This window comes from Triticum aestivum, chromosome 6B, assembly GCF_018294505.1.
Source record: "Triticum aestivum cultivar Chinese Spring chromosome 6B, IWGSC CS RefSeq v2.1, whole genome shotgun sequence".
NCBI classification, from domain to species: Eukaryota; Viridiplantae; Streptophyta; class Magnoliopsida; order Poales; family Poaceae; genus Triticum; species Triticum aestivum.
The window spans coordinates 60,802,245-60,817,535 of NC_057810.1; the positions used below are offsets into that span (position 1 = coordinate 60,802,245).

Here is a 15,291-nt window from a genome sequence, read left to right on the forward strand (position 1 = left end):
GATTTCAATACAATCTAAATACAGAATAAAATGAGTGAATTCACACTTTAAAATATGTCTTTACACGTAGTTCATGCCGAAATCTTTGAAAGGTGTTATGTTTTAGAAACGGAGGGAGTAGATCGGAGTACCTCATCCACAGGAATAAAAAAAATGAAAATTAAACTATAGAGTACTCCCTCTATAAACTAATATAAGAGTGTTTAGATTACTATTTTAGTGATCTAAACGCTCTTATATTAGTTTACGGAGGGAGTACTAATCATGTTATCCTGCGTCTAATCCCTTCTTCCCCGCAGCTACGCCCCGTCAAAGGCACGGCGAAGAAACCACCAACCACAAATCACACGCCAAAGGCCAAAAGCGGGGAAGAGGACGAAAGAAAGCGTCGCCGCCACGGAGCAACTCGAGCAAGCAGCCGGCGACGCGACGCGGCCGAATCGGAGCAGGCAGTCTCGCCGGCCGGCCCATCGATCCCCTGCTCGGCCCCCCGAGGAACCGATAGGGTCCATCTCCCTGCCGGCGATGGCGTCGTCCGTGGATCCGTGGGTGCGGGAGTACGGCGAGGCGGCGCGCCTGGCGGACGACGTCGCCGCCATGGTCGCCGACCGGGCGGCGCTCCCGCAGTCCGGGCCGGAGGTCATGCGCCACACCTCCGCCATCCGCCGGAAGATCACCATCCTCGGGACCAGGTTGGACAGCCTCGAGGGGATGCTCGCCAGGCTTCCCCCCAAATCCATGTACGTTTCGCTCCCTCGCTCGCTCACCCTAGCGCGTCTTTCTTTTTTCCTGCTTGCCAGCTCCGAAATGCGTGGAAGAGGGATAATTGGATGGAGGTCGATTTGCGTTGTCCTTTGTTCCTAGATAGTCACCTCCTGCAGATTCATACAACATTTTGTCTGAGAATTCAGGATGCAGGAGCTAGAAATGATGGTACGATGATTTAGGGCCTGAGTGATGTCGTCGATACCATGTTCAGCCTATCCCTGGAATCATAATTCAGCTGCTTTTCACCGATTGTGATTCCAGCTCCGAAATAGATTATAGCTGCACATGTGTGGTGGGAAATGAGATCATCTTATTTCTTATTCGAGGTAGTACTAAGTACATCCGTACATGTGTGGTGATTCATTTCGTAGGAGATAACGTTTGGAGTAGTTTACCCTGTTAATATGTATGTTCTCTGCGATGGTTATGGATGGTATATGGTGTATTCTGTTCACTCTTGTGCAGACACTAGTACAAATTTATCAGTTATCACAATCAGCTCTGCATTAAATCGAGATATCTTTCATACATATGCTCAATATAACTTCTCTTGATACATTTCGAAATGTACATCTGTTATAAAAAGGAAATCCACTCTTAAGTGATCTTCGATGTTGTGCAGCACGGACAAGGAGCTGCATAAGCGCCGAGACACGCTTTCAAATTTGAAATCTAGAGCAAAACAGATGGCAGAAAGTTTCAACATGTCGACCTTTGCCAACAGGTGTGTTCCGCATTTTGTAACCAATGCCACCGACGTGATTAATCTTTTTAAAGAAGGCTCGTCAATGCTTTATATTTGTTAAAATCTTTTCAGGTGCATATTGATTAAATTTCTTATATGTATTACACATGTGATTTCTCACAATTCAGGGAGGATTTGCTTGGTCAGAGCAAGAAAGCTGCTGATGACATGAGCAGAGTAGCCGGGTTGGATAACCAAGGGATTGTTGGCCTTCAGAGGCAAATCATGAAAGGTAGTGATGTATGTATGACTTACTATTCATGCTGCCGTGACAATGAAGTGTTGCGGCGATGTCAGAGTGGTTGGTTACTGGATGTGATGGCTGGCCTGTCGCCCTCCATTTCCACCACCCTCGGGCAGATACATCAATGTGGTCGTGACATTTGGAGTGGTGTTTAGGGTGATGTTCAGTTTGAAGTGTTGTCTTTATGACTGGTCAAACAGTCAAAACAAGACATTGCTGTTCCTCCTTTGCCTCACAGTGCACATGCCAAATCCATTCCTCTCCTCTCCATTTCATTGGCTCGAGTTTCTGGTGTCAAACATACAAATTCAGAAGTTACCAGTGGCCCTTGCATATATTCCGGTTTCTCTATTAGGATTCATTCAGTTGCTTTGTTTCGAAAGAAAATGGCGAACTTCTTAAATCGTTGCATTTCTACTCAAAATATATGAAGAGCTACTTGTGACGAAAAACGCATTCCATGTTCCACGCGGTTGTTTATCTAAGCTTGCAATTTGCTTGTATATCTACAGTTGGTTACAAATACTAGCAATTCACAAGAGAAATGAACAATTGACAGTTGCCTAATTCATTGATACTGTCTGCTACGACAATTTGCAATTTGCAGAACAAGATGAGGGTCTTGAGAAGCTGGAACAGACAGTGCTGAGCACAAAACACATTGCGCTAGCAGTCAATGAGGAGCTTGACCTGCATGCAAGACTGATTGTTAGTTTCTTACTGCAAAGCCACTTGTTTCTTTGCTCTCTAGACTCTGTGTTCACTGCCCTCTCTTCATGATTGCAGGATGACCTAGACGACCATGTGGATGGTACGAACTCGCGTCTCCAGGTTTTATTTCAAACCCTTGTTTCCGTTCCTTATCCTTAGACCTTAAAGAAAGTTTCTTTGCTCTTTGATACCAATAGTTCTCAAGCTTTGCACGAATTGAATTTTGACGCAAATACCTTTCTCATGCAGCGTGTGCAAAAGAGGCTTGCGGTTCTGAACAAGCGCGCCAAGGGCGGCTGCTCCTGCATGTCCCTGCTGCTGTCCACCGTCGGTATAGTGATGCTTGTGGTTATTGTTTGGCTCCTCATCAAGTATCTGTAACCTCTGCCCAACTCAAATCAGTTTCAAGTGTGCAGCTCTTTCAAAGATAGTATGGTTACTTCCGCTTCGCCATCATTTTGGCGAGAAATGGAAAATATGTATGCCACATGTGCCCTTATCGGGCTGAAATGTGAAGTTCAGACTTTTGTATGTCTGCGGTATATGAGTTCAGACTTCTTCTCCTATACTTTGATGTGCTGTATTAGTCAATAACTTACACCCTCTGCTGAGGAATGACATGTCACGCTTTGGATGAGACGCGGTCAATATAATGAAGAAATTTTGAGTGATCTCAAATGCAGTACATATTAACTAAAACCATAAAAATGGCATTTCATAACAAAACTATTCTCATATGATCAGTCTAAATAGTTTAGTGCATATTAGCAAAAATTCAACAAAACTCACAATAAATAAGATTAGACAGCAGTTCAACATTTCAGTGAAAAAACTCATAATATGTTGGTAATGGAATATTACATTCAATCATGTCAAAGTAAGTCCACAGTGAAATGCTACACTCAGTCGTATCACAGTAAGTTGACGACTGAACGTTACATTCAATCGTGTCAAAAAACCAGCAACCTTCAAAAGGCGCGCATATTCATTCTGATTCTACCTATTCATCACGACAAACAGATATCGACAGCTCTACAACTTACATTTATGACTCGTCGAAGACATAAACAGATCACTCTTGACATACATCTAGCATCTAAGCAGAGGCTGCAAAACACCATTCTGATTCTACCATTCTTGTCATCCCCTGTCGCCGCGCCTCCAAAGTTGCCCCAGAAAATGGACTTTTGTTGGAATGATTCATGCTATACTTTGTTCATCTGCGGCAATAAACCGTGAGCACCATTGCAAACCCATACTGAGCTGAATAGCCTAGCTCCAATCGATTCTCCCGTGGGATTCAAATGTTACCTGAGTCTCTGCTCCTGTTTTTCGATATCCTCGAGCAGAACATGAACATCAGCAGGAATGTCGATAGCATAAATAACCTGAAGTAGGTTTTTAGCTCCTGCATTCCGAGGTCAAGGCCTTCAAGCTTCCCATTTTCACCGCCGCTCTTTTGGTCCATATTTCTCTCCAAAATCTCTCCTCCCATAGGGACCCAGTTATCCAGTGCTCCTTGGGATACTACCTGGCCATCAGGTAGGGTTCGCAGCCCTTCCTCGAAAAGTATGAGAAATGCCATGCACCACTTGTTAATGACTCTCTGGAAAGGAAAACTGTGCTGTCAGACATATGGCCAAAAAAAACTATGTACATGACTAGATGCGCAGAGCCCAGATTTGCGTACATCAAATGTTATCTTGTCGACAGGGTTGAACATTTTGAAGCAATCCTCGGTGGATGCCTTCTCATCTCCATATATCTGAATACCAGCAAAGTGATGAGTCATGTCATGTCAATACAGGTTCATAATAGTTGCAACAGAGACAACAGATTAACTTACCTCAAATGTGAAAGGCATTGGCACCTTCGCAATGTCATACAGATAATCAGTTGTAGTCCCATGTGCAAGGTACCTAGCAAGTGATGGAATAAAAAAGAGCATTAGTACATTTCCTTCGTTGAAGGCTAGAATAACCCTCTTGGATTCACATAACTTGAGTAACTTGTGAGATGTTACATACCCTACAGCTCCACCACCTGATCCAACTAGGCAGCTGTCTTGGAAATTGCGATGGTTCACATTCTCTAAAACTGACCTCATCAAGTGAGAAGGAGCTCCATCTGGTGTAGTATTCTTGTGGTCATATGGCATAAATAATGCCTGTAGTTGAACAGAAGAATGAGAGAATGTGTAAAAGCAATAGGCATTGACCAAAACTTATTTCTCCAGGTTTATACCACTGTGTGGAACTACACATGAGATTGCTACTAAAGACACTTATATGTTAGGCCCCTCCCTCCGCTTGATGAACAATTGATCAAACTTTATATGATAGCTGCAGAACGCAAGAGCTGCATTACCTCCATTCCAGAATGCACATTCACCCAGATATGTGGTTTAAATGACTTGGATAGTTCTTGCATGATCTGGGCCTCAGGTTCGCTGAAAGGAGCAGTACCGGGATGCTCCTCAAATGGGTTATAATCCTGCAATACAGGACAAATGTATAAATATAGTGCATAAGATTGATGCTGTGCACATAAGTAACTCTGCTGATCAATCAACCAATCAACCAACAAAGAACATGCATGATAAAAAGATAAAGGTGCACTTGCTCAAAGTGTACACAAGATTAGCAAAGTCTGATTATCCAACGTGACAATAAGAAAGAATATACAGGGTATCAATAAAGCACCATAGCTATACTTAGTCTATCCGCTCCAGATCTGCAAAAAAATCTGACTTTCAATTCAACTTTAGTGTTCCTGAATGTCAATCAAACAAGCTCTTCTAAGGGTAAATTACACAGGTTCGCTAAGTAATACCACACAAAAGGAAACCATAAACTGTGGAAATTAACATAAAAGACTTCAGTCATTCAAGCTTGCATCTAAGATGTATTTTATAGAATCAACATATTTTTGAACTCAGGAGTCGGGTTTTCCTGGTGCACAATGATAACAGATAAACCGCTTTGACACAAACCTTTTCCTTCTTTCCCCAATCAACACTCCAATTTCTGTTAAGATCAACCCCTCTTCCTGCGTAAGAAAAGAAGAGATAATATAATTGGCGCATGAGCTGCTTCATGTGATTGATTTTTAAGAAAAAGACAATCACCATTTCTCCTATCACAAATCTCCCCTGCTTCAACGCGCTTGCGGCCATTAAAATTTTCCATTGGCACCACCTAAAAAGTTTAAAGGCAACTTTAGAAATCACTATACCTCCTGAGTTCGAGAAATGGCCCATTACTAATACGAACATAAGTAATAACACGAGAAAGAGGTGGATGAGGGGAGAAGGCAGACAAATATGAATAAAGGTAAAGAATACCACGTAAGCACACGCTTGTTTTTCTCTAAACTAGGGTAAAAGGATATGCAGTAATGATGATTATGTGTGCTAAAAATACATGATTTTGATTTCGTATTTTGTACAAAAAACACTTGGGAGAAACATACTCCCTCTGTCCCATAATATAAGAGTGTTTTTGACACTACACTAGTGTAAAAAACGCTCTTATATTATGGGACGGAGGGAGTACTTCACAAACATATTAGAAACTACTGTGAATTTTGTTATTGGTATAACTTTGAGTGAATAATAATGCTTAATAAGTTACCATAGTGCAGGAATAAGTGAAGGTACGTAAAAGATAACTAGCGCACTAACATTTGAAAAATGCGAGCAGATCAAAGTAAAGTTTGATTTCAGAAAGCATGCATAAGAACAATGCCGAAAAGAAATGAACCAAATACCTCAATATCAAGATTCCTTTTTCAAAGACCAGACCACCCTCAAAAGCCAAAACTATACTGCTTCAGTGCAGCGCAGCAGAACAGAAAGCACAATTGCTTCCTATAATTTTCTTATTAATTATGCATTCTAGGGACTGAAGATATAAAATAAGTTGCAGAAGGACTAACTTTGATAACAAGATGCTCCAGAATTTTCTCAAAGGATGATAGATCCACACCCGCAATTTTGCGCTTCTCCGTCAAAATGTAGAGCAGACTTAATGCAAGTTCAGAGGTGATAAGTTCTCTGCCATGCTGCCCAAAGCTCTGGAAGACAATGAACCTTCTGTCAAAGCCACAAGGCATCAATAACTTAATTTATGGAACAGCATGCCAAAATGTATGAAGACAAAATTATGTTTTCTTTATGTTGTAGGCCCACTACTCCACCGAGGTGAGGGAGTTGAGAACAAACAAGATGAATGGACAGAGCAGACTTGATCTCGTGACGTTGGATGATACAAGAGGCCGGAATGAAGCCCATGTTTGGGGGGAAATGCTGAGAGATATCTGTTGGGAACTAACCAGAAGGATTTTAATCTTCGAGCCATCATGTGCGGTTTTCTTCACATGATTAAAAGTAACAACGAACATCTCCGCAGAATACCCTTTGTTACCAGCTCTTAATGTATCCATCTGCAACAGTTAATAAAAGACGGCGTAAAAATGCCACTTAATACCGAACCAAACCGGCCAATAACAGCTGAACAATGACAGTTAAGCCACTCACAGTCAACCTATCCGGATTCCGAGCAACCAGGGCCTTGATCTCACTCAGAAGGGTATCACTGTGGAGAAAAAGAAACAGACCCAGTTAAATCCAACGGTAAGCGTTGCACAAAACGAAAAAGAGCAAAGTCAATGCAGCAAACAGAAATGCCCTGGCCTTCTCTTTCTCTGGAAAAGAACATTTTCCCCAAACCCATTAATGAAATCAGAACTGCAAGAACTAAGGTCTTTGAGGTTCATGATAAACAGAAACAACATGCCTGAACCCTCATCCCCACTAAACAACTGCTACTCCTAAACTAGCAAGGCAGGCATCCAAACTTGGTACTGATATACTAATACTAGCTATAGTAGGTTCAATCAAGTATGTAACCTCTAGTGCTGTTGCACAGGCGTGGCCAATAGCTCCCATCGACTAGCTAACATGACAGACAGGGGTTGCAATTGCAGACAGTGACAGGCGTATCTTGGCGAAGGTGGACCATGGCAGTGCAAGCAAAAAATTTGTCATGCCGCATCGATCCCTAAATCAACTAGTATACGATGTTGGAGAGCGAATCCCCGCGCCCATTGCGACCACCAGCCGATGCATCACACTACAGCAACAGCCAGATGCTCGATTCCAGCGGCTACCAGTTGAGACAGACCTGGCGGCTGGCGCCATTCCGAGACGGGAGGAGGAGCTACCGGAACGCACGGGGCAGGGCGGAAGGCGTGAGGCGCGCGCCGTACCTGGGGCGGTAGAGGTCCCGCGAGATCGGGGTGACGGAGGCCGGGATCTTCCTGGCCGCGGAGGCGGGGGAAACGAGGGCGGCGAGGGCGAGGGTCAGGGCCAGGAGCCGGCGGGAGAGGAGCGGGGGCGCGGAGGGAGCCATCTCCGCCGCCGCACGGCTGGCCGGAGCCGAGCTTTCTCCGTCGCCGGCGATTCGCCCCCGCGCGCGCTCAGAGTCGCTCCCCGCTCTGCCTCGCCCCACCTCTCTCTCTGTCTCGTTCGCTTGTGTCGCGGCAGGTAGGAAGTAAGACACGAGTGATTTGATTAACCAGCGGTGATTAATTTGTTAAATTTATAGTAGTCGTATTTGGATTAGTGGGGTCATTAGCAGTGGCTTTCGGTTCTTTTTAAAATTATTATCTGTTAGCGTGTTGGGCTCGTGCGCACCAGAGCTCACACACACGCCTGGTTGGTTAGTTCAAATCCAGTGTGGGTTTGATGCCATCATGCAATCTTTCTGCGAGTTTGATGATAATGGGCTTAGTGCAATGGGACGGAATGGTTAGGCATTGTGGTCCAATGCACACCGGGATCGACCTCCTCGAGAAATAAACACTGAAAAAATATTTTTCTTCCTTGCACAAGAGCTTCTCTAGCAGACCTCTTATATCGCGGACCTTGAGTTTACAGTTCGCGTCTTGCCTCGGATACGGGCCGAAAACAGTCGCGGCAGAATAAAAACTTAAAATGAACCTGTAAATTATGTCAAGATACACGTAGATGCGGGCACTCGGTCGCAGAGAGGAGGCTCAGCCATTGCAATATGCACAGACAACCAAGGTTCCTTCCTGGGCAGTTCTGCGCTCGTCACTGGGACGCATCAACTTTGGAAGCAATTGCGTGTCGAGAAGCCGTGGCACTGATAGAAGATCTCAACCAACATAACTACATCGTGGCATCCGATTGCAAGCAGGTGGTTGAAGATCTAGTCAAGGGAAGCCAAGGAGAATATGGTGCTGTAATAAGAGAGATTAGACATAGAGCATCACCCACTAGTAAATTTACTTTTGAAAGACGTGAGGCTAATGTTGAAGCCCACAAGTTAGCTAAATATGCCTTGTCATTACTACCAGGGCGTCATGTGTGGCTTGGCCAGCCACATGACCAAACTTGTATCCCACTTTCTGGGGATTTTGAGTAATAAAAGGTTTTTATCCCTCAAAAAAACCTGTAAATTTTGAAATCGGAACTTTGCGGGAGAAATCAAACTACTTCCAGTAGCATCCATAGTTGATCATCATACATATTTCATACATAGTCTATTTGTACAACATAGATCGGAGAAGCGGCGGCCACCGTAAACCCTATTGCCAAAATTTGGCTCAACGGAGCCATCCGGGTGCGGCTGCGAAGGAGCTTAGTCGTCGTCGTCGGAGACGTGGTTGATGTAGATGTCATCCCGCGCCTTGGCTTCGCGGCACCTTGCGTCCAAGTTGTCGTTGAAGTCCTGCGCCTTCGTGAGCCCCTGCTCGAGCAGGACTGCAACGAGACCGACTTCGCGTCGACGCTGCTGCTCCGCCTCCTCCTTCTCCCACGCACTGCGCACGACGATGGCAACTTCGAAGACGTCTGCCTCCGCCTGGGGAGGAAATCATCTGGCCCAATGACGCCAGCGCCTCGCCGCTCCGGCTCCCTCTTCACCGCGCGGAGCGGCGGGAGCTCCTCCGACTCCCTCTTGACCAGCATGAGCGGCGTCCGCGAGCTCGAGGCACCGGCGGAGGAGCCGGAGGAAAGCCCGCGATAGAGAATCGCCTGCCTGTGGTCGTACCCCTCCGTCTCGCGGCGGAGGAGCGACGACGGCGGCGAAAGCCCTTGGTTACTTACCGTCTCACAACCCTTTTCCTCATGTCATCGACGGCGACACACCGCCTCCGCTCGGGGTCGTCGCCACCGACGGTGTCGCGGCCCGCCGGCCACATTCCGCGCCACATCAAGTGAGGGAGAGGGATAATGGAAGTCGCCGGCGGCGAGAAATCGAGAGGGCGATTGGGAAATGCGTGACGCGCGGATAGGGTTTTGACCCGTATTCTAGCCGCAAACATGTACATATACTACGTGGGTGGTGGGAGGAGGGTTGCGGGCCATTGTAAAAAAATTTATGGATGGGGCGGCTATACGGGCTCTAGTCTGGCCCGAAAAAGGGCCAAACCCATATAGTCGCCGGATTTTTACGGGCCGCCCCTTTTAAGGCGTCTGCTAGAGATGCTCTAACACCGCATCTAAATTGTATGCCCTTTATAACACTTTCGTCCATTTTAAACCTTAGCGGTGTTAACTGACACTTGAAAAGACGTTTTTGCCCTCGGGTGGAGTGTGACAAAAATTTTAATAGATGCTAATATTGATATTTGATGTGTTTTTTCTTCTTATTTGATTTAACAAGAAATTTTATTTATAGACACGAGCATTTTTTCTAAGTGCATGTTAGGAACACACTCATGAGGCCGGCAAGCGAATGTACGTACCCAAACATTCTTATAAATTGCACTTTTGGAATGACGGTTGGTTCATAGCATTACATGAGGGCAAAAGTATCTTTTTCACATGCAATTTAACAGTGTTAGACGGGGAAATAGATGAAAGTGTCATACAGGGAATATAATTAAGACTCGAAGCTAGATAGGGAAGAAAAAGTTTGTTTGTGTTAAATAGAGAAACAAAATTTAAAACAGTGTTAAATAAGGAATTCTTTCAAGATTTTTTCAAAAAAAAAAATCGGACACTTCCATTTTGGTAGGCTTTAACTTTTCCCAATTGCATGATGAATGATGTGATGTTAACTTGGCAGGCTTTTACTTTGCTTTTGTAGTGAGGGAATGAAACAGGATGAGGTTGACCAGTTGATGTCGCAATTGGACACAAACCACACCCTCGGCCTTGACGACATTGGCACGTCCACACCCTATAGCCAGGAAATGAGAAGGAATGCCGTGGTAGTGGTGGAGGATGAGGTTGAAGAGGTCAAGAGGACGAGGAGCTGTAGACCCAAACAATGAAAAAAAAAGGCTCAATGGTCGTGCAACTACCATCCGGAAGAAGATTTTGCTTTGTGTGATCTGTGGATGAACATGTCTCTTGTTGCTGTGGTCGGGACCGGTCAAATGAAGAACCCATGGTTTAGTTGTTTGTTGGATCTGATGAAGTTTATCAATGTTGAATTATGACGTGGTGCATTTGTTTGGGTTTGCGCAAACGTTTCGATGAATTTGAAAAAAGGTTTTGAAGGAAGGAGTAGACAAACAAAAGTTGTGGTCGGGACCGGTCAAATGAAGAACCCATGGTTTAGTTGTTTGTTGGATCGAATGAAGCGCATTTGTTTGGGTTTGCGCAAACGTTTCGATGAATTTGAAAAAAAAAGTTTTATAGGAAGGAGTAGAAAAACAAAAGTTTATTTCTTAAAAGATATAGAAAATTAAAAGATGAATGATACGAGGGATGAAGCAGGGATGCCCTAAAGGACTTTCTTTTTCTCGAATACGTACGAATGCGCGTATCATTCATTAAAGAAGAGGGGGAAAGACTCCTCAAAAATCCACGCGGGCTACAATATTTACAGAGAACACTCCCGACTCCACCAAGCACTAACTCCTATTACATACTACTCGCTTGCCGTCCGCTCACTACCCAACTCTTCAAACCCTCTAACGTCGTCTTTAAACAAGCCAGCTTTTGCCCAAAGCCTCCCTTCCTCAAGTAGCCGCTCTTTGACTCGTGGCAGAGAAACCGGTGCCCCATTAAACACGACGTCGTTTCGATGCTTCCAAATTGTCCACAAGGCGAGAATGCATTTCGCCCTAGTCGATTTCCTGCCTGTCGGATCTCGATCCTGCCTCAGGCACCACACACTCAAAGATTCATTCTGGAGTGGCTCCAGCTCCCGAAGCCCTGTCTTTTGCCCCAACTCATGCCAGACCTGCCGTGCAAACACACAGCCAAGCAGTAGGTGCTGCAATGTTTCTTCCTGTTGATCACAAAGGGGGCACGCATCCTGATGAGGTAGCCCTCGTCTGGCCAAACGATCCGACGTCCAACATCTGTTTTGGATCGCGAGCCAAAGGAAAAAACGGCAGTGGAGCGGCGCCCTTGACTTCCAAGTAAACGGAGCTGTTGGTGACGCTTCGAGGCCCATAAATCCGGCCGCATATGCCGATCGTGCTGAAAAGTTCCCATTTGGCTGTACAACCATAGATGTCCACATACATGCACATACACTCATCTTTTTAACATACACACATACATCATATTCCCTCCGACATACTAAGCCGACATCATATCTTGAGATTGACGTCACCACAGACGTCTCGTAGTCGACGAAAACATCTCTTTTCGTTGAAGGAACATCGCCAAAAAGTCTGAATTAAATTCAGAAAAATGTGAGCACCAATGTCAAGTCTAGAGTTAAACGTAATGGGCTGGTTTCAAAAAAAATGAAGTAGTTCGCTTAATTGTCTTATATCCATGGGAAAATGAAATAGTTGTGTTGCGAGGGACCACCAAATTGCATACTCATAAAAGTTTCTTATGTGGGAGTAGGTGTGATCAAGACAAGCAAGCAGCCTCTACTCTCTACTACAGCGACAGGATGTGGTTCACCAGCCTGTCGACGCTGCGGCGAGACGACCCACCCTCGGCGATGGCCTCCGCCGCTCTGCTCCCGAGCTCGCGTGCTCGCCCCCTCATCTCCTTCCCCTCCTCGCCCCGCATCAGCCGCCGGACGGCCGCCTCCACCGCTCCCCGCTCGAGGCCGCCGCCGTCCAGCGCGATCCCGGCGCGCCACACGTGCTCCACGTGCCTCGCGTTGCCCATCTGGTCGCCGAAGCAGGGCCGGCAGAGCATCGGCACGCCCCCGCACGCGCCCTCCAGGGCCGAGTTCCACCCGCCGTGCGTCCAAAACCCGCCCACGGCCGCGTGCGCCAGCATCTCCTCCTGCGGCGCCCAGCCCACCACCAGGCCACGGCCTTCGGTCGCCGCGGCGAACCCGTCGGGCAGGGCGGCCCCGCGGGCGAGGCCCGGCCGGAGCGCCCACAGGAACGGCTGGCAGCTGTCGGCGACGCCCCACGCCGCCTCGGCGAGGTCCGCGCCGCTCATGCTCGCCAGGCTGCCGAAGCTGATGTACAGCACCGACGCCGGGGGCTGCGCGTCCAGCCAGCCGAGGCAAGCACGGTCCTGCGGCAGGAGGCTGCTGGAGGATGCCGGGGAGAGCTTGTGGAGCGGGCCGACGTCGAACACCGGCACGCCGGCGAGGTCTCGCCGGGTCGTCGCCAGGTCGTCGGCCTCCAGCGCATCGAAGGTGTTGAGTATGAATCCAGCCGAGGTCCTCACTGCCTCGACGGCCCGGGCCAGCAGCTTGCACACTAGATCGTGCTCGTGGCGGCTGCTGGTGATGGCCATCAGGTCCCGGACGCGGTACGGCGGCAGCTCCCTCACCGGCGCGTCCAGCTGCGACTCTTCTCTCACCGGGAGGTAGCCCTTGTCGCAGAGCATCGGGGTGGCCATGAAGTTGCGGAAGCAGGCGGCGCTGCCGGTGCGCAGCGCCAGCGTCGGCACGCCTTGCTGCCGCGCCACGTCCATGAGGGTCAGCAGGTGCGCGTCCGCGACCAGGCACGCGACGTCGCCTCTGCCGCCGGGAGCCTCCAGCAGGGCAACCAGGCGCTCCCGGAACGGCGCCTCGCAGGAGCTGTTGATGGCGAAGATGTGCTCGACGGTCGCCGCCACCGTGCCGGGGCTGCCCGCCGGCAAGCCGTCGGGGACGGGGACGAAGTCGTAGGCGGGGTGGTGGGATGGGTCGGGGCCGTTGAAGTGGGTGTGGAAGACGGTGACGGCAAAGCCGCGCTCGTGGAGGAGGCCGGCGAGCTGGAACATGGGGTTGATGTGGCCCTGGTACGGGATAGGGAAGACCAGCACGCGGCGGCGGCGAGGGCCACCGGCGGCGGCCGTGTTTGCTTCTTCCGGCGCCATGAAATCGATGGCTGCCGAGGTATCCTAGGTTCCACTTCCGGGGGCCAACGGGGTTGGTAGCCGGCACTCTGACAGCGGCACTTCACACGGTGACCACGCGCGAGGTGCATGCATATATGGGAAACGAGCAGCGAGACATTGGAAATCTGATTTTTCGTCAAAAGAGACTACTTGCCGGATTGAAATGACAAAAAAGACCACCTCTTAGTCAGATTGACAAAAAAGACCCCCCTCGCTGTGGCGGCAGGCGCTCCAGGCAACACGTGGCACCTGCCGCCATGACGTGAGGCGGCCGGCCCCGCCGCCACCCTGCCAGGCGGCCAGTTGCTCGCTATGGGATTCCAGTCCGGCGACGGAACGGGGACGGGCTCGTGGGCCAGGCCGCCACCGTATGAGGCGGCCGCGCTGCTGCTGCCGCACGCGACGGAGGGGTGGGCCCCGCCGCCACGCCCTGTGGCGGCCGCACTGCTGCTCTGCATGCCGTCGCGGCGAGAAGCGTCTCAGCCCGGAATCTGCATGATAAGTACAATTATCCATCCCACCCTGCCCGCAACATGTATACCTAAGCCTTTCTGTTTTTGCAATAGTATAAGAATGTTTATCCCATGACGTGATGCGTCGTCCTCGATGGACATAATGTTCGATTCGCCTGTATGGAGCAGCATGCATGATCAATGCGGTGCAGTCCTATACACAGATGAACATAAATTTATACGCGTGCACTGTAGCATTCCGTTGCTCTAGCTAGCCATGCTAGCGACGTCTCGACACGTAGCCCACACAGACCGTCCTGGGGCTGGCACCGATCGACCCGCGTGCAGCAGCGGCAGTGCGGCCGCCACAGGGCGTGGCGGCCGGGCCCGCCCCTTCGTCGCGTGCGGCAGAAGCTGTCAGGCAGCAGCAGTGCGGCCGCCTCATACTATGACGGCCGGGCCAACGAGCCCGTCCCAGTTCCGTCGCCGGCCTGGAATCCCGTAGCGAGCGACTGGCCGCCTGGCAGCGTGGCGGCGGGGCCGGCCGCCTCACGTCGTGGCGGCAGGTGCCACGTGTCGCCTGGCGCACCTGCCGCCACGGCGAGGGGGTCTTTTTTGTCGATCTGATTCAGAGGTGGTCTTTTTTGTCATTTTAATTCAATATGTGGTCTCTTTTGACGAAAAATCTGGAAATCTTGGGAGACCGGACAAATGAGATGGAACCTGGCAAAGCAACTGCAATTATTGGAGTACTTAACAAAAACTACCACAATTCGTGTAACCGCGCCTACAAACTACCACTTTACAATTTTGTCCTGAAAACTATCACTTTTTTATTAATCTGTGACTAAAAACTACCATGTGAGTAAATCAACTGATTCAGCCATTTTAAACGTGTTTATGACAGGCCTGGTCCGCACGTAAGTGCTGACATGGCATCGTAAGTCAACACCGTTTGTTTGACCGTTAAGTCCGGCCGCCGGAGTGCAGCCCTTGCACTCCCCACGTTGCAGGTGGCGCATGCCTCTCTTGCACGCCCCCGTCGACTCCAACCACGGGCGGGCACGGCCGGGGCGCGGGCAGG

The 15,291-nt window shown here is 48.7% G+C and overlaps 3 protein-coding genes across 3 annotated transcripts; 1 reads left to right on the forward strand and 2 right to left on the reverse strand.

Annotated features, from left to right (window-relative positions):
- The first annotated feature begins 275 nt into the window (after window positions 1-275).
- On the forward strand, window positions 276-2,999 carry LOC123135773 (syntaxin-51). Its single transcript, XM_044554983.1, has 6 exons — window positions 276-740; window positions 1,391-1,492; window positions 1,642-1,745; window positions 2,365-2,465; window positions 2,544-2,588; window positions 2,718-2,999. The coding sequence occupies exons 1-6, from the start codon at window positions 526-528 to the stop codon at window positions 2,847-2,849; spliced, it is 699 nt and encodes a 232-aa protein (XP_044410918.1). The 5' UTR covers window positions 276-525; the 3' UTR covers window positions 2,850-2,999.
- A 287-nt stretch (window positions 3,000-3,286) lies between these two features.
- Window positions 3,287-7,794, reverse strand: LOC123135774 (mast cell carboxypeptidase A; the record flags this gene model as incomplete). The annotated part of the gene is given in 12 exon segments (XM_044554984.1): window positions 3,287-3,688; window positions 3,780-4,074; window positions 4,159-4,233; window positions 4,315-4,387; window positions 4,496-4,635; window positions 4,836-4,961; window positions 5,461-5,516; window positions 5,596-5,665; window positions 6,405-6,542; window positions 6,801-6,911; window positions 7,006-7,063; window positions 7,737-7,794. Coding segments are annotated over 12 exon segments (1,220 nt in total), but the record flags the coding sequence as incomplete, so codon positions are not given.
- Window positions 7,795-12,277: 4,483 nt separating this feature from the next.
- LOC123135775 (DIMBOA UDP-glucosyltransferase BX8) lies at window positions 12,278-13,876 on the reverse strand. Its single transcript, XM_044554985.1, has one exon. The coding sequence runs from the start codon at window positions 13,732-13,734 to the stop codon at window positions 12,346-12,348; it is 1,389 nt and encodes a 462-aa protein (XP_044410920.1). The 5' UTR covers window positions 13,735-13,876; the 3' UTR covers window positions 12,278-12,345.
- Between the last annotated feature and the right edge of the window lie 1,415 nt (window positions 13,877-15,291).